Source organism: Mastigoproctus giganteus, chromosome 10 (genome assembly GCF_048544385.1).
Source record: "Mastigoproctus giganteus isolate SK-2022 chromosome 10, ASM4854438v1, whole genome shotgun sequence".
Taxonomy (NCBI): domain Eukaryota; kingdom Metazoa; phylum Arthropoda; class Arachnida; order Uropygi; family Thelyphonidae; genus Mastigoproctus; species Mastigoproctus giganteus.
In genome coordinates this window covers 103,950,884-103,970,607 of record NC_143584.1, presented here as the reverse complement: position 1 = coordinate 103,970,607, position 19,724 = coordinate 103,950,884, and the positions used below count along the sequence as shown (strand labels likewise).

General features: G+C 39.7%; 1 protein-coding gene across 1 annotated transcript in view; it reads left to right on the top strand.

Annotated features, from left to right (window-relative positions):
- Positions 1–457: 457 nt before the first annotated feature.
- Positions 458–19,724, top strand: part of nes (lysophosphatidylcholine acyltransferase 3 protein nessy) — a 546,012-nt gene continuing 526,745 nt past the window's right edge. The window contains exon 1 of the mRNA XM_090382308.1: positions 458–657. Coding sequence (XP_090238434.1) covers positions 555–657 — 103 coding nt within the window. The 5' untranslated portion in view covers positions 458–554. The remainder of the gene's footprint in view (positions 658–19,724) is intronic.

Genomic DNA, 19,724 nt, shown 5'->3' with positions numbered 1-19,724 from the left:
AGGTATGTGGGTGATAATAGTTTACTGTTATTTTGGTAGATGCAGGAAAAATCTGTGTCCTTGTATCATTTAATGAGTATAATTCTTTTAATAATATAAACAAAATGTTCTTGGGTAGCCCTATCCGTCCCTTGTAGGCGCGCCTCTGAATCAACGAGGAATACACTTATTGAATCTGGATGCATATGTATTCAAAATTGTCCTCTCTCAATCTTAGTGCCGGAGTACATTGTATCCGTCGCCTTTCCTTTAGGACCACCTTTTTCCAGCAGTGTCTAGTATTATTAATATAGTAGTTTCGGCACCACAAACAGAGTGCTCAGAAATGCCCTCCTCCTCTTTCTCAACCAATTCTTACTCACTAACCCATTTATCACGCAGTTTTGCGATATCTTTGCGTCCTTTATTTATCAACCTCCGACGCCCTCTGCTTTGGAAGGCAATGATGTCACAACTAAACGTGGTAATGTGATTGCAGTGGGTGAGCAAATGCTCACGAAGCAGTAGGAAGTCTTTTTTATAACTATAAATTTTACGATATCAGTTGTAAAATTATGTCTGTTAATGAAATACTCACCCGGGGTATTGTCGGAAGTTTAGCCGATCTTGTGGGCACCAGTGAACCAGCTCTTCGTTTGCTTCTTTCAATTTTACTTGGTGAGTTATGTAGGTTGTCGGGATTCGGACGAGTGATGTCTAAATTGTGTGTTTTGTACAGCAGGCATTAGCAACCTTTAGGTTACCATGCGTATAATGAAATGATTATCAGCTCCTTTGGGCCGGGAAAACTTAGTGGCTATATTTGAAGTAGGTATAGCCACAATAAAGCCACAATTTAAGCTATATAAAGTGGTACATGCCGGGAATAGCGGCCTTCTGTATTAAACTGAGTTTTCTATTTAGTGCAAAAAAAATTTCATATTGCGGAGGCACTTCCTCACGTGTTTAAGTGCAATATTAGCATTAACAGTGGCAAATGATGGAAGAAGGCAAGTTATACAGCATCAGCCAAAAAGTAAAAAAAAAAAAAAATTCTTGTATCACTTATCCATTACCTCTGATAGTTTGTGTAGTTCTTCCTTGAATTTATTTAAGCCATCAACTTCCACAACATCAGATGGAAGTTTGTTCCAGCAATCAAACATCCGCTGGCTAAATGTGAACTTCTGCACATCTATTCTGTAACCTTCCTTCCTCAATTTGAATTTGGGCCCAGTCGTGTGTGTGTGTGATCCCAGCAAGAGGAAGAATCGCATCAGCATTGAGCCTGTTCAATCCATTCAAAGCCTTAAACACCTCAACCAGCTCACCTCACAGGTGCCTTGTCTCCAGATGCTGCAATTTGCAGAACTGAAGCCTTTCTTGATAAGTGCTCTCCTTAGTTCCCCTTGCCAATCTCATTGGCCTTCTCAATTCTCGTTTGAGCAGGTGTACATCCTTCCTGAAATAAGGCCTGCAGACTTGTATGCAGTACTCAGTATGTGGACTGACAATTGCTTTATACAGTGGTCTAATCATCTCCTTATCCTTGCTAGCAAAATTCCTGTAAATCATTGACAAAACTTCCTCTAGCTTGCCTAGCAACTTGTCTGCATTGCTCAGGGAACTTCAAATCACACTGCACAATTACTCGCAGCTCTTTTTTATTTTTCACTAACCTCAGTGTAGTAATACGTAAGTTCATGAGATACTATTTGGTTTTGCTACCCACATGCAGTACTTTTGCATTTATCAAAAATGCAAAAGTTTGCATTTATTATTTTTTGCTACCAAAAAATAATAAATCTAATATAATCTGGGACCAACTATATGCCAGATTGAAAAGATAAATGTGACTAGGGCTCTAAACTTTGTCCAGCTGCGTACTCCTTGAATGACCCTGGGGGGGGGGATGTCTGCAGAATAGTGACCAACAAGTTGCGAGGAGTGTAATTGAAACTACAGTTAAACCAAATGGAACCCCAACCCTGTGTTGGGCAGAATCTGTGAACAACATCTTAGACACCATTATCCAAACTGAGGCTGGGGATTATTCCCCTACTCAGATTGACATTATACAGTAAAATCTTGTTAATACAAATCGATTTATACAAAGTACTTGTTTATAGAACATATACCATTCCCTGCAAAATGATAGGCTTTTCTATATAAATATATTTGTTTATTTCAAAATTCAGTTAATATGTATTACAGAGTTCATTTTCAGAAATAATAATAATTAGTTAGAAATTAATTTTGTAATTTCTAACTAGTGTTAGTGTCTAACACTGTGCTGGTCTTAATTTCGAACAGTGCTAGTCTTAATTTCCATGGCTGGACAAATTTAAAAAGCATTGTGGCTTATCCATAAAAGTTCCTAGTGACAGTATTCAAACCCAGGCCTTTTCTACCCGGTGTGGGGAGAATTGTGACAATACCAATGTGCTACCTGCACAGATACAGAAAGGACAGACATGACAGGATGGTGGGGGTGGGGTAAAAAAAACACACAAAATTTAAAGCAGTGCATCCAGTTGATATGGGTGGACAGTGCAATGTTGAGTGAGTTAGTTTGGTGTCACATAAGCACTGGGAAAGCAAAAAGGACAGTAGCAGTGAATTATAGGCCTATTGACTCTGATTAGTAAAATGAACAGCTGTACAGAGAAATAGTGGAGTAGTAAACAAGAATGTCTTATAATAAGGGATTTTAACTTCCAAGATATTGACTGGAACTTATGGTTTGATCACTCACAGTCTAGCAAGACTTTTGTGGATTTATTGGATGACTGTTTTCTACAGCAGCATGTCAGAGACACAACAAGAGGGAGTAAGACTCTTGATCTGATTATCACCTGTGATTATTCACACATTAAGAATCTGCAGATAAAAGAACAACAAGGTGGCAGTAATCATAGTGTATTGATTTAGGATTCGCTTAAAGATGTAACTACCATCAAAGGTAATGGGGAGGGGTTTTGCTTTTGTAAAGGTGACTACAGAGGTCTTAGAGAGTTTTTAAATTCTATACATGGTGGTATGTACTGATGATGTAACCATTAGCAAATTCTAAATGGAAAGCATTCAAGGTATTAATCACATAAGCTACTAGACTTTCATACCAACTAAGAAATATTCTTCAAGTTATAGGCCTAAATGGATGTGAGATGAACTGATGAAACTCATGGCAGAGAAGAAAAATGTATGGGATGCATATAAATTATTGGACTACATAGAAACCTGTGGTAGTTAAAAACTAGTCTGTAATCAAGTCACAAAAGAGGCAAGCAAAGCCAGATTATGAGAAATCTTTGGCAAAGAATGCAAAGAATATGGGAGTTGACACTTTGTATCTTACAAACAGATTAGAAAGAATACTTGATGAGAATCAACCGAAAGAGCAAGCTAGCTTTAGGACAGGATTCTCAATTATGGATCACCTTCATATAATGTCACAGCTAATGGAGAAAGCAAATGAATATAAAACACAATTATGCCTGGCATTTGTGGATTATGAAAAGGCATTTGACTCCATAAACAATGTTTCGGGCACTGGAAAGACAAGGCATAGGTATCCCATATATTATGATTTTGAAGAAAATATATGAAAATGTTACCTCCTTTATTAGACTAGACAAAGACAGTAGTAAATTTAAAATTGAAAGGAGTTCGACAAGGAGACACAATATCTCCAAAGTTGTTTACTGCTGCCCTTGAGGAAGCTTTCAGAGATTAGACTGGTCGCAGAAAGGAGTCAGTCATCTTTTGCAATGTCATCTGCAAACCATTTATGATTTGCAGATGACATTGTGGTCATATGCCACGATCCCAAAGAATTAGAGGAAAATCTTAATAGTAGTAGTAGTAGTAGTGGCACATGATGCAAGAAAGCAAGTGTAGGAGCTTATGCAGCATCAGCCAAAAAAAAAAAAAAAAAAATCACACCATTCCCTCCAAATGCCTGTCCAGTTCCTCCTTAAATTTATTTAACCTATCAACTTCCACAACGACAGATGGAAGTTTGTTCCAGCAATTAACCACCCGCTGGCTAAAGGCAAATTTCCGCACATCTATTCTACATCTGTCCTTTCTTAATTTGAACTTATGTCCCCGTAGGTTGGTAATCTGAACAAGTGGAAGGATCCCATCAGAATTCAGCGTGCTCAACCCATTCAAGGCCTTATAGACCTCAATCAGATCACCGCGCAGGTGCCTAGTCTCCAGCCACTGCAATTTGCAGAACTTAAGCCTCTCTTGGTAAGAGAATCCCTTCATTCCCCTCACCAATCGTGTTGCTCTTTTCTGTACACGCTCAAGCAAATCTACATCCTTCCTAAAATGAGGCCTCCAGACCTGTACGCAGTACTCAAGGCGTGGCCTGACCATTGCCTTATACAGAGGGACAATCACCTCCTTTTCCCTGCTAGCAAAATTCCTATATATCATTGACAAAACCCCATGACCCGCCCTAGCAGCCTGTCTGCACTGCTCAGAAAACTTCATATCTGACTGCACAATTACTCCCAGGTCTTTTTCATTTTCTACCACCTTAAGTGTAGTACCACACAGTTGGTACGTTTCTCTGGGGTTACTTCTACCCATATGCAGTACTTTGCATTTGTCAAGGTTGAACTTCAGTTGCCACTTCTTAGCCCATCTGCCCAAATTATCTAGATCCTGTTGCAGTAGCACACTGCCATTACTGTCATTAACAACCCTACCAACCTTTGTGTCATCTGCAAACTTCGACATTAAGCCTGATATACCTTCATCAATATCATTGATAAATACACAAAACAACAGTGGACCCAACACCAAACCCTGTGGGACTCCACTAATAACATTAGTCCACGAAGAGCAGCACCCATTGATTACCACCCTCTGTCTTCTCCCACTTAACCATCCTTTTATCCATTGTAGCAACTTACCGTTAATACCATTCTGCTCCAATTTGTACAGTAGTCTTCCATGCGCAACAGTGTCAAAAGCTTTCCTGAAATCCAAGTATATGATATCAAAATTATTTTTTGCATCCAGTTCCTTTGTGACCACATCATAATAACCAATCAAATTTGTCAGACAAGACTTTCCCTTAACAAACCCATGCTGTGTTTGAATTATTGCTGCAGTCTTGTCTAGATGATCCTGCAATGCATCTTTAACCAGCGACTCCATTATTTTACCCGGAACAGAAGTTAAACTAACTGGTCTGTAATTACTCGTGTCACCCTTCGATCCACCTTTGTGAATTGGGGACACATTTGCACATCTCCAGTCCGTGGGAACCTCCCCTGAGTCCAAGGATGCTCTCATAATTATGGCTAAGGGTTTGCTTAGTTGCTTTGCCGCCTCCTTTAAAATAACTGGATAGATCCCATCCACCCCAGGTGCCTTTCTTATGTTTAACTTCAACAATTTCTCCTCCACTTTGCTCTCAGTTATTACAAAATCGTTAAGCACACTGCTACAATTTGATAACCTTCTTCCATTTTCAAATTGTAATAATTCTCATGTGTGAATGTAGATGCAAAATACTCATTCAGTTTGTTTACTATCTGAGCAGGATCATCAACAGTCGAACCATCGATGTCAAGTGGACCAATCATATTCATCCCCTTCCTTTTTGAGTTTATATAAGTAAAGAAATCCTTGCTGTTTTTCTTAGCATCTTTTGCCAAAGATTTCTCGTAATCCGCCTTCGCCTGCCGAACCTCCTTTGTGACCTGATTACAGACTAGCTTATATCTGCCACAGGCTTCTGCGTCACCTGATAATTTATATGCATCCCATGCATTTTTCTTCTCTGCCACGAGTCTCATTAGTTCATTTGATAACCATTTAGGCCTAAACCTTGAACGATATTTCTTAATCGGTATATAAAGTCTAGTAGCTTCCACGATTAATTCTTTGAATGCTTCCCACTTAGAATTTACTGTTTGTAACATCGTCAGTTGATCCCACTGTACAGAATTTAAAAACTGTCTGAGACCACTGTACTCCCCTTTACGGAAGCAAAAACCCTTTCCTTTACCCCTGACGGTAGTTACTTCTTTGAGTAAATCCCACTTCAGCACACTGTGATCACTGCCACCTAGTGGTTCCTTTATCTGCAAATTCTTAATACACGAATGATCACTGCTGATAACCAGATCAAGAGTTATCAGTTATTATTATTATTATTAGCCATATGGTGCAAGGAAGCCTGAGGCTTATGCTGCACCAGGCAAAAAAAAAAAAAAAAATTCTGATTTACCCTGAGAGAGAGAGAGAGAGAGAGAGAGAGAGAGAGAAAGAAAGAAAGAAGTAGATGGGAATCACCGAGAAAGAGAAGAATGATGATATCCAGCTTAGGACCCTGGGTGTGCCAAGCCCATACTCACCAGATGTGAGCTCTGGGGGTAAATTTAAGCAGAGTTAGTAAGGATTTTGGACTAAAGATGAATATGGCTAAAACAAAAGTAATGATGAACAAGTATACCACAGAAAGGGATATAATGATTGAAGGAGCAGTAATTGAAAAGGTGGAGTCATATACTTATCTGGGACAAGTCATTAGCTGTAATAATGATAAATGGCTGGAAGTCAAGAGAAGAATAAATTTTGGATGGATAGTATTCAGGAAATATAGTCACATACTGAGGAGCAATATCCCAATTTGTCTGAAACGTAAAATAATGAACCAATGTATATTCCCCACCATGACTTATGGAAGTGAAACTTGGGCACTTAACAAAAGAATGGAAGAGAAGCTGAGAACTACTCAGCGAAGAATGGAATGAATTATATTGGGGATCAGACTGTTAGATAAGAAGAGAAACACATGGATTAGGCAGCAAACTAAAGTAAAGGACATTCTTATCAAAACTAAAGAACTAAAATGGTCTTGGGCAGGACACATAGCTCGAAGACATGATGACAGATGGACTAAGAAAATAACAGAATGGTACCCAAGGGGAGCTAGAAGAAAATCTGGAAGACAACAACTGAGATGGACAGATGAAATTCATGAATTTGTGGGTAGTAAATGGATGGCCATTGCACAAAACAGAAGGAACTGGAAAGTTGCCGGAGAGGCCTTCATCCTGCAGTAGATTGAAAATGACATGATGATGATGATCTTAGTACTGTGGTATTAAGTGGATTAATTGAAAATTTCGATTATAATGGATATGAATACACTTGATTCAGATGACGTGGACTGTGTGAGTGGCCTACTGAGGGTAGTGATGGGAATTCTTGTATTAAGTATCACCTGTGGAAAAAAAAAAAAAGGTATTGGGTCACGGTGCATTATTTGTTAACACTTCGATGTGTACAGTGTATAGAAATACAATAATAATAATCACCCCATGGGATATTTTCCTGTATTGTATTTTTTTTCTTTGTTATTTGTTATTGTAAACACATTATCACTTTGTTTTTTCAATTTTTGAACATCTTGTTCCAGTGGAGTTTTGTATTATCAGTAGGCGTCACCTGAGAAGTAGCCCCGCAAGTTTGCGTTCGTTACGTGACGTGGAGGTGATAGTCGCAGTATCCCAATTGCTAAAGGCAACGAGTGTTTAATGGTTAGTTATAAATAACGTGTGAGGGAATCCATATTCATATCTCTTTTAATGTGATAAAATGTTTTTACTCTTCCTCAGCAGCCTTTTGTTGCCATTTAATTATTAGGCACATCTGACTTCTGAACAGAGTTTTATCCAAGACATTTTATTATTAGCCGGGTGGGTAAAAAGTGCCTGCCTGGCAACCCAAAGGTCACAGGTTCGTTTCCTGCCTCGGGCTTGGATCAAAGTACTGCAAAAACCTTGGGAGGTGCATTATGGCCACAGAAGCCTATGCGCCAACAACTACCAAAAAAAAAAAAAAATTATTATAAGTTTTATCCAAGACATTTTATTATAAGTTTTATCCAAGACATTTTATTGTAAGTAGTTGCAGAAAGGGGTTCACATCTGGTGAGTATGGTCTTGGCATACCCAGGGTCCTGAGCTGGATATCATTATTCTTCTCTTTCTTGGAGATTTCCTTCTCTCTCTCTCTCTCTCTCTCTCTCTCTCTCTCTCTCTCTCTCTCTCTCTCTCTCTCTCTCTCTCTCTCTCTCTCTCTCTCTCTCTCTCTCTCAGGGTAACTCAGAATTTTTTTTTGCCTGGTGCAGCAAAGCCTCAGTCTTCCTTGCACCATATGGCTTATAATGATAATGAAAAGAACAGCAGCAAAGACTTCTTTACTTATGTAAACTCTAGATTTTGTAATAACTGAGAGGAAAGTGGAAGAGAAATTGCTGAAATTAAACATAAGGCGTGGGGTGGATGGTTTTTATCCAATTATATTAAGGGAGGCAGCAATGGAAATAAGAAAACCCTTATCCATATTTATGAGAGCACCCTTGGATGAGGAAATCCCTGTGAACTGGGGATGTGTGAGTGTATCCCCATACTCTGTAATTACAGACCTGTTAGTTTAGCTTCTCTTCCAGGAAATAATAATGGTGTCACTGGTAATAAGAAGAAATGCAGGATCATTTAGACAAGGCTACAATTCGAGAGTTCAGTGTCAAACAATGTTAACCACAAAATCATTTTGTAGTCGATGTTTTTGTAATTAACCAAAAAAAAAAGTTATTTGACATTTTCTTTGGTTTACCGGAAATGTACGTGCAGAATAAGCTAACTTGTAAAATACTAGAGAGATACAGTCCTATGACATGATATGCATTGTTATTTGTATGAAATAAAACTAAAGTCATTGCAAAAAAAAAAAATGCAATTTTGTAGTTAACGTTGTTTGACACAAAATCCTCTAATTATACTTCAGACACAGCATGGGATTGTTAAGAGGAAATCCTGTTTGACCAATATGATTGGATACTGCGATGGGACCACAATAGAACCGAATGTAAAAAATAACTTTGATATCATTCTTGGATTTCAGGAAAGATTTTGATACTGTTGCACGTAAAAGAGTGCTATACAAATTAGAGCAGTGTGGCATTAAGGTCAGATTGCTGCTATGGATAAAGGGATGGTTGAGTGGGAGAAGATATGATCATTGCTCTTCGTGCACTAATGTTCTTAGTGGACCCCCCCCCCTCAGGATTCAGTGTTTGGCCCATTGGTGTTTTCTATGTTTATCAATGTTAAATATAGTGATATTATTACCAACAGCAAATTCTAAATGGGAAGCATTCCAAGATTTAATCTTCGAAGCTACTTGGCTTTACAAACCAACTAAGAAATACTGTTTAAGGTTCAGGCCTAAACGGATGTCAGATGAACTACTGAGACTTGTAGCAGAGAAGAAAAATGCATGGGAGGTATATATTTTATCAGGAGACACAGACGACTGTGGTATATATAAGCTCAACCCTTGGGAAGGTCAACCCTTCCCTATCTCTTCTATCATGCAGTATGATTGATGACTTTTGAGGTTATGATGAACATCGTGGCGAGATCCAATATTCCTTACATTTCGAGGGCACAGCTCTAAAACGGTGTTCGGAGGCCGGCCGCTAGTTAGTTCACTGGACCGAACCTATTGGTAACTCTCTAGGAGGCTTCCGGATCAGCTAGTGTATAATCTTGCTACCTCTACTCTGCCAGATAGTGACTGGAGGGAGTCCGAGTAATGTGTATGTGGGGAGCATTGTCGAGTCCACGTTATGTCAAGGATCTGGGTATATTCTTACCAGGTGTACACCATATCCAAAAATTTCATTACTTCATACAGCATGTCCCACCCACTTTTTCTTACTATTGAATACACCATGAATTGTCAAACTAATAGAGCAAGCTTATCTACGAAAAGATCTAAACCTCCCAAGCACTTCCTAATTCATTTCACAAATATACGTGATCTCAATTCTAATCTCAACGATGTCCATTTCCACTTGCAGTCTGCCAAACCCCATGTACTTTTTCTGACAGAATCTCAGTTATCGGTCGATTCAACTACTTCTCATCTCAGATGCCCAAATTATTCCTTTATGATTCCTTTCGCCTCAAAGGTGGTACTTGTGCATATGTCCGTTCTGATATTCCCTGTCAGAGACTGGGCAATTTGGAATCTCTTCTCTTTGATGTTCTCTGGCTTAAAATCTCTCTACCTCATTGTGTCAAATTCATCTGTTGTCTCTACCGTTCTCCCACCTCCACTAATCACTTGGAGCTCTTTGACTTCCTCTCTTTGCAACTTGACTTTCTCCAGTCCAACTTTCCTAACAGTGAGGTAATTTTCCTTGGTGATTTTAATGTTCACAACTCCAGCTGGCTTCCGTTTTCTAGTCACACCTATCCAGCAGGTCGAAATGCTGAGGCTTTTGCAATTACTAATGACCTAGCACAGATTGTTCATTTACCTACAAGAATACCGGACAATCCTAATCATACAGCCAATAAGCTTGATCTTTTTCTCACAAACAACCCTTCTAAGTACACGGTCGAAGTGAGAGGTCCTTTAGGCACTTCAGATCACAACTTGGTGATTGCCTCTTCCCCAATGGAACCTTTATCTCATGGCTATTCCCAACCACGTGTTGTTTGGCATCACAAGAATGCAAAATGGGATGACCTGCGAGACTTCTTTTCCTTGGTCGGATTACTGTTTCAAAACTTCTGATGTCAACGTTTGCTCAGATCGTGTCAGTGAAATTATTCTTGCAGGAATGGAATCCTTTATCCCACACTCCACTTTAAAATCTCGTCCTTTATCTAAAGCTTGGTTTTCCTATAAATGCGCTAAGGCTGTTCAAGAGAAGAATGTTGCATATCGTAATTGGCTTGTTTCTAATTCTTCAGTTTCATTTTCTGCCTACACCAAAGCTCGCAACAATTGTAAAGCAGTTATTAATCAGTCCAAACTAGAGTTTAAACAGGCTAAGAGTAGAAAACTTGCTTGTTGCCCTAATGGTAGCCAAGCATTCTGTTCTCTTGCCAAAGCTATTGGCCGCAACTTTTGCCCATCTCTGCTCTCACCTCTGTCCAAACCAGATGCTTCTGTTGTCACTTCAGCCAAGGATAAAGCTGACCTGCTAGCATCCCATTTTTTTTCCAGCTCATGTATTAATGATCTTGGTAAAACACCTCCCACCATTCCCAACACGCTCCATTCAGTGCCTCCTGTGGTCTTTCGTCAAAAGGATATCAGAAGGATTTTGATGAATCTTGATGCTAAAAAAGCGCCAGGTCCTTATGGTATTTCTCCATTTGTTCTCAAAACCTGTGCTCCCGAACTTACTCCTATTCTTTGCCTCCTTTTTTCACTTTCTTATTCCAAAAGTGTTTTTCCTTCTGCTTGGAAATTTGCTCATATCCAGCCAGTTCCTAAAAAGGGTGACAAATTCCTCCCATCCAATTATCGTCCCATTGCAATTACTTCTACTCTTTCTAAAGTAATGGAGAAATCAATTAACCGCCAACTCTTAAACTACCTAGAAACCTTCCATCTGATCCACGATCGCCAGTATGGATTCCGTCAGTGTCGATCCACTGGTGATATTCTGGCTTATGTTACCCATTTATGGACTAATTCAATGGAAAGGTTCGGTGAAACACAAGTAGTTGCTCTTGACATCTCAAAGGCCTTTGATCGTGTTTGGCATAAAGGTCTTCTAAACAAGCTTCCATCTTATGGTTTGCCAACTGTTTTTAGTAATTGGTTATCCAGTTTTCTCTCTGATCGCTCACTGAGGGTGATGGTAGATGGCTCTCTGTCTTCTAACTTCTCCACTAATGCCGGTGTCCCCCAAGGTTCAGTTCTTTCCCCCACTTTTTTCCTCTTGTATATTAATGACCTTCTTCCATTGACTGGAAATCCTATCCATAGTTTTGCCGATGGTAGCACATTGCATTCCACTTTCCATTTTGAGAAACCTTGTCCTGCTCAATCAGCTTCAAGTTCTCGAAAATTTGCTACCAATTCCTTAAATGCCGATCTTCAGGTAATTCTCCAGTGGGGCAAAGACAACTTAGTTGATTTCAACCCTTCTAAAACTCAAAACTCAGTCTTGTCTTATATCTCGCAAAAAGGATTCTTCTGCTCCTTTGCTTATCTTTAGTGACACTCCGATTTCTAGGCAAAATGATATATCTCTTTTGGTGATTACCCTGACTTCTAATCTCATTACAAACTTCTAAGCACATTACAAATATTGCTTCCTCTGCATCTAAAAAACTTGGTTTTCTATTTCGCTCTCGGCGTTACTTTTCTTCCAAACAGCTGCTCACTCTGTATAAATCACAAATCCGCCCTGCCATGGAATACTGTTCCCACATCTGGGGTGGTGCCTCCAAAATCTCTCTCAGGCTTCTTGATTCCATTCAGAAGAGGGGAGTTAGGTTAATTAATGATTCATCTCTAACAGAGTCTCTCCACTCGCTTTCTCATAGACGTACTGTTTCTGCTGCATGCCTCTTCTACAGATACTTCCACGGGCACTGTTCTTCTGAATTGGCTTCTATAATTCCTGCTCTCTCTTTCAAAACAGTCCGAACACGTGCCGCCACCAGCCAACATCCATTTACTGTCCAACTTCAAACCCACAGAACCAACTTTTCATCTTCCTCATTTATTCATTCAACTGCCTTTTTCTGGAACAACCTTCCTTCATACGTATTTCCTGAAAATTACAATCTACAGAAGTTCAAGTCCAATGTCAACAAATATCTTCTTTCATCTTCTCAACCTCCAACCCAAGCACGGTACTAAGTACTATAGGTTCTAATACCTCTCGTGTTTGGGGTTCGCATAAAAAAAAAAATATATATAAACTAGTCAGTAATCAGGTCACAAAGGAGGTTAGGCAACCAAAGACAGATTATGAGAATGCTTTGGCAAAAGATGCAAAGAAAACCAGCAAAAAAAGTCTTTACTTACACAATCTCTAGAAGGGAATGAATCAGGTTGGTCCCCTTGATATCAATGGTTTGACTGTCAATCCTGCTCAGATAGCTGATAAACTGAACGAGTATTTTGCCTCTACAGTCACATCTGGAATTCTGTTGGCATGAGGAAGAACAGAAGCTTATTAAACTCTAAAAGGGAGCAAAGGAGAGGAGAAATTGTTGAAGTTACACATAAAAAAGGCACCCAGGGCAGATGGGATCTATCCAATTATGCGCCTCTGTAGCCAGGTGGGGAGGAGCAGCGGTGCGTAGCACACGCTTCTTGATTAGACCCGGGTTTGAGCCCATGACCACTAAATGCGGAGGATGCGGAAAGACGGAACGACAACCTCATATCCCCGGAGCAAAATGGCCTTAGTTGCTAATGCTCCTAAAAACCAAACAACAACAATAACTATCCAACAATAACTATCCAGTAATTATATATTAAAGGAGGCGGCAAAGGAAGTAAGAAAACTCTTAGCCATAATTATCAGGCCATCCTCGGACTTAGGGGAGGTCCCCACCGACTGAAGATGTACAAATGTATCCCCAGTTCACAAAAGGGATCAAACGGCAACATAGTAATTACAGATCTGTTGAACTTCTGTTCTGGGGAAAATAATGAGTCATTGATTAAAGAAGAATTTCAGGATCATCTACACAAGACAGCAGTAATAATTCAGACACAGCATGGTTTTGCTAAGGGGAAGCCTTGTCTGATCAATCTGATTGGATACTATGATGTGGTTCCAAACGAACTGGATGCAAAAAATAAATTTGATATCATATACTCGGAAAAGCTTTTGGTACTGTTGCACGTTGAAGACTGCTGTACAAATTGGAGCAGTATGGCATTAAGGGCAAGCCGCTACAATGGATAAAAGGATGGTTGAGTGGGAGAAGACAGAGAGTGATAATCAATGGGCATTGTGCTCTTCGTGGACTAATGTGATTAGTGGAGTTCCCACGGTTTGCTGTTGGGAACGTTGCCATTTTGTACATTTCTGAGTGATATTGATGAGGGCATATTAGGCTTAATGACCAAATTTGCAGGTGATACAACTATTGACAAATGCAAAGTACTGCATATGGGTAGAAGTAACCCCCAAAAAAGTACCGACTGTGTGGTACTACACTCAGGGTGGTAGAGAATGAAAAAGACCTGGGGCTAATTGTGCAGTCACATGAAGTTTTCTAAGCAATGCATACAGGTGGCCTAGCAGGTCATGGGATTTTGTTAATGATCTACAGGAATTTTGCTTGTAGGAAGGAGGTGGTGATTATTCCTTTGTATAATGCAATGGTCAGACCACATTTTGAGTACTGCATACAGGTCTGCAGGCCTCATTTTAGGAAGAATGTATTGTTGCTAGAACAAGTACAGAGAGGAGCAACAAGATTGGTGAGGGGAATGAAGGGGGAAATGAAATCTGGAGACTACGCATCTGTGAGGTGATCTGATTGAGGTGTATAAACCCTTGAATGGGTTGAGCAGGCTCAATGCTGAGCCTGCTGAACCGATTCAAGATAACCAACCTGAGGGCAGATAAATTCAGTTTTAAGAACGACATCTGTAGAATAGATGTTCAGAAATTTATTAGTATTTGTTTAGGCATATGATGCAAGAAATCAAGCTTGTACAGCATCAGCCAAAAGAAAAAAAAAAAACTTCCCATTTCACCCATCTGGTCGCTCCAAATGTTTGTTTAATTCAGCCTTAAATTTATTTAAGCTATGAACTTCCACAACAACAGATGGAAGTCTGTTTCAGCAATCAACTATCCACTGGCTAAAGGAAAACTTCTGCACATCTATTCTTCAACTGTCTTTCCTCAATTTGAATCTATGCCCCCCCAGGTTCTTAATCTGAGCAAGCGGAAGTATCTTGTCAGCATTGAGCCTTCTCAAACCATTCCTGGCCTTATACACCTTGATCAGATCACCTTGCAGGTGCCTAGTCTCCAGATGCTGTAACTTGCAAAAATTAAGCCTTTCTTCGTAAGCACACCCCTTTGTTCCTCTCACCAATTTTGCAACCGTTCTCTGTACTCGCAGTCTTCCATGTGCAACAGTACCAAAATCTTTCCTGAAATCTGAGTCTATGGTGTCAAAATTATTTTTTGCTTCCAGTTCCTTTGTGACCACATCGTAGTATCCAATCAAATTGGTCACATAAGACATCCCCTTAACAAACCCATGCTGTGTCTGAGCTATTACTGCTGTCTCGTTCTACAACTCTACATCCTTCCTAAAATGAGCTCATCAAACCTGTATAAAGTACTCAAGGTATGGCCTGACCATTGCCTTATAGAAAGGGATAATCACCTCCTTGTCTCTGCTAGCAAAATTCCTATATATCATTCACAAAACTCCATGACCTGCTCTGGCAGCCCATCTGCACTGGTCAGAGAACTTCATATTTGACTGCACAATTATCCCCAGGTCTTTTTCATTCTTCACCTCCCTGAGTGTAGTAACACACAGTTGGTACATTTATCTTGGGTTTCTGTTAACGCTGACTAGGCTGGCCGAGTGGGTAAAGTGCCAGCCTGGCAACCCAAAGGTCGCGGTTTCAAATCCCGCCTCGGACTTGGATCAGAGTAGAAAATGCAAAAACCTTGGGAGGTGCAATATGGCCAAAGAAGCCAATGTGCCAACAACTAACAAAAAAAAAAAAAAAAAAAATCTGTTATCCATATGGAGTACTTTGCATTTGTGAATGTTAAACTTCAGTTGCCGCTTCTCAGCCTGACTGCCTGACTTTTCTAGATCCTGTTGCATACTGTCTTTACTGTCATTAACTACCCTCCCAACCTTTGTATCATCTGCAAAATTGGACATTAAGCCTGATATATCTTCATCAATATCATTGATAAATACACAAAACAACAATGGGCCCGGCACTGTACCCTGTGGAACTCCACTAATAACATTAGTCCGTGAACAGCAGTGTCCATTGATTACAGGGTTTAGTGCCCAACACTGAACCCTGGAGGACTCTGCTAATAACACTAGTCTACGTAGACCAGTGTCCATTTATTACCATTCTCTGCTGTCTCCCACTCAACCATTCGTTTATCCATTGCAGCAACTTGCCCTTAATGCCATACAGCTCCAATTTGTATAGCAGTCTTCCATGTGCAACAGTACCAAAAGCTTTCCTGAAATCTGAGTCTATGGTGTCAAAATTATTTTTTGCTTCCAGTTCCTTTGTGACCATATCGTAGTATCCAATCAAATTGGTCAGATAAGACATCCCCTTAACAAACCCATGCTGTGTCTGAGCTATTACTGCTGTCTTGTCTAGGAGAATTTGTATCACCTCTTTAACCAGTGACTCCATTATTTTCCCGAAACCAAAGATCTATAATTATTTGTGTCACCCTTTGAACCCCCTTTGTGAATTGGGGATACATTTGCACATCTCCAGTACATGGGGACCTTCCCTGACTCTATGGGTGCTCTCATAATTATGGCTTATGGTTTGCTTACTTCCCTTGCTGCCTCCTTCATTACAACTGGATAGATTCCATCTGCCCCAGGTGTCTGTTTTATGTTGAACTTCAACAATTTCTCCTCCTCTTTGCTCTCAGTTATTACAAAATCACTTAGCTCTCTCTCTGTTAGTTTGATAAACTTGTGGCAGTCCCCTCCTTGAATAACTCCTCATGTGTGAATGTAGATGCAAAATACCCATTCAGTTTATCAGCTATTTGAGCAGGATTGTCAATAGTCGAACCATCTGTGTTAAGTGGACCAATCTGGTTTATCCCCCTTCTTTTTAGTTTACATAAGTAAAGAATCCTTTGCCAAAGATTTTTTGTAATCTGCCTTCAGATGCCTAATCTCCTTTGTGACTTGATTACAGTCTAGTTTATATCTGCCATAGGCTTCTATGTCACCTGATAATTTGGCACCTCCGTAGCCAGGTGGGAAGGAGCAGCAGTGCGTAGCACATGCTTCTTGATTAGACCGGGGTTCGAGCACGTCACCGCCAAATACGGAGGATGCGGAAAGGTCAGGGAATGACCACCGCATATTCCCGGAGCAATATGGCCTTAGTTGCTAATGCTCCTAAAAACCAAATAACAACAACAACAACAACAACCACCTGATAATTTATATACATCACATGCATTTTTCTTCTCTGGGACGAGCCTCATAAATTCATCCGACATCCATTTAGGCCTGAACAGTATTTCTTATTTGGTATGAAAAGCCTAGTAGCCTCCAAGATTAAGTCCCTGAAGGCTTCCCATTTAGACATCACCGTTTTTAACATCATCAGTTGATCCTGCTGTATACAATTTAAAAACTGTGTGAGCCCACTGTAATCACCTTCACAAAAACTCTTCCCTTTACCCTTGATGGTAGTTCCATCTTTAAGTAAATCTCACATCCATACACTGTGTTCACTGCCACCTAGTGTACCTTTATCTGTAAATTCTTAATGCATGAATAATCACTACTGATAATCAGATCAAGGGTATTATTCCCTCTGGTTGCCCTTTGACGCACGATAGCCTTAGATGCTGATGCGCTATTAAACTTCCAATAACTAACTAACTAACCCTCTGGTTGCCCCTCAAACATGTTGCTGTTGAAAACAGTCATCCAATAAATCTAAAAAAGTCTTGCTAACGTGCGAGTGATCAACTCACAAGTTCCAGTCAATATATGGAAAGTTAAAATCCCCCATTACAAGACATTCTGATTTACTGGCCTATTCTATTTCTCTGCACTACTGTTCATTGTACTCGTCAGATTCATTAGGCCTATAACTAGATAGTATGAATCAGAGCTGTACTGCTCAACATTGATTATTTAATTAAATTAATTATTTATTTATATTTTACTCTAATGTACCGGTAAGTTGTCGATTTTTTCCGTTTTAATTTCTGGAGGGTATCATACGGAAGTGTTCTACGCACTATATTGAGGTAAACCCCTCTTATTATTATTTTACTAATTTTATTAGGCCTATAACATACTCCTCTCATTTTTCCTTTCCCAGTGTTTTTCATACCAAACTGATGTCACATTGCACTGCCCACCCATGTCAACTGGATGCACTTCCTGAGATTTTGTTTCTTAACTAACAGCATAACCCCTCCTCCCTTCCTATCCTGTCTGTCCTTTCTGTACACATTGTACTCCCCAAATTGGAATTCTGCACTGCTTATATCTGTGTGACGCCATGTCTCTGATATCTGAACAATATTTGCCTTTGATGTCTTCATCAACAGTTCAAATTCATCAATTTTATTTACTATACTTCTAGCATTAGTGTACATGCAAGTATACATGCACTTGTTCTTACTCTTAGTTACCCTAACTCAGCCCATGTATTTACTTGTTCCATGATGACTCCCAGCAGCTTGCTTTCCAGGCTGCTGCTCATTCCAATAGACGCAGTGCAAGTATCAATGACACCTCTGCTTTCAGCTACTGTTAATCTATTAGTCTGTGAATTGCCCCCCCCCCCCCCCCCAAGCTAGCAGTTTTCTGATCCACCTAACAATTTCTCAATAGCATCAGCAAATATTCTTGCACCCTTTCTTTTTAAGTGTATCCCATCTCTGTAGAAGCAGTCTCTCCTGTTAGCAAGCACAGACAACGCTGAAAAAAATTCTACCCAGTGAGCCTTGCACAATCTCTCCAGGGCTAAATTGATTGACAAGGCTCTCATCATATACTCCCTCCTACCATGTCTGTGCAGAATTGCAGTCACTTTCAAATTTAACCCTAACTTGCAACTTTTTTCCATCATTGACCTGTACTTGTTAAGTAAATCTGGAGATCTCTTACTCTTCAGGTCATTAGTGCCAGCGTGGACAACAATATCACCTTTTGTGCCCTTAAAAGATGATTGCTGTATGGGTGTGGGTAGTTGATTGCTGGAACAAACTTCCATCTGTCGTTGTAGAAGTTGATAGATTAAAAATAAATTCCAAGAACTGCACAAACTTTTAGATCGAATGGTTGTGCATAATCGGAACTTTTTTTGGCTAAATCCATTATTTGGGTACCATTTGTTTCTGTGCAGTGGGTGATTATTGTGAAAGCATTTTCTTTCTGATTGTTTTGTGTTGTCGCGGAGGGGGTGGCACTTAGCTTAGATAGGGTGTGTTTGCCCAATTGCGTTGTTTTAAAATTGGGAAATTAGTTCCCAATTTAAAAACAGTGGTAAGTGGGGGGGAACAGCCTATGCATATCAACCAAGGATAACAGTGGGCAGGGAAAACAGTGAGTGGCACCTGCCAATCACTGCTTATTTCCTGTCCATTTGTTGAAATATGGACTAGTATCCAAGATCTGGAATCTTACCTTTTTTCTTTTTTTTTTTTTTTTTTCGGCTGATGCTGTATAAACTTTCTTTCTTGAATTATATGCCTCTGCTAATGCTAATACAGGTAGCTTTACAGGTAGCACACGTTGACTGCTTATTTCTGTTTTTACAATTTTTATAGTCGTGGCAGTGACTGCATGGTGACCACAGACAAGGGTTTTCTGGCTGCAGTCCCATGCGGTATGACCGTATTTATGATAATTATAGCACTTCTCCGCAGGGAAGTATTCCCTGAACTCATGACTGGTCCAGTCTGCATAGATTATTATCCGTATTCTTGGTGATATTTCTGCAATTGCATTTAACTGACCATTTTTTTCTGCTCTTGGTTCTCCTTTTCAATATAAATTCTCTAGCAAATTCTTCTGTTGTCATATTGTCCTTAAAGATTTTATAATATATCTCTGTCATTAATTCCTTTTTAGGGGTAGCTTCTATGATATTGAAAATAATTTTCAATATCATAGAAGCTCCCTTTATATCCCTTAAAATAAACACCCTTTGGGCAT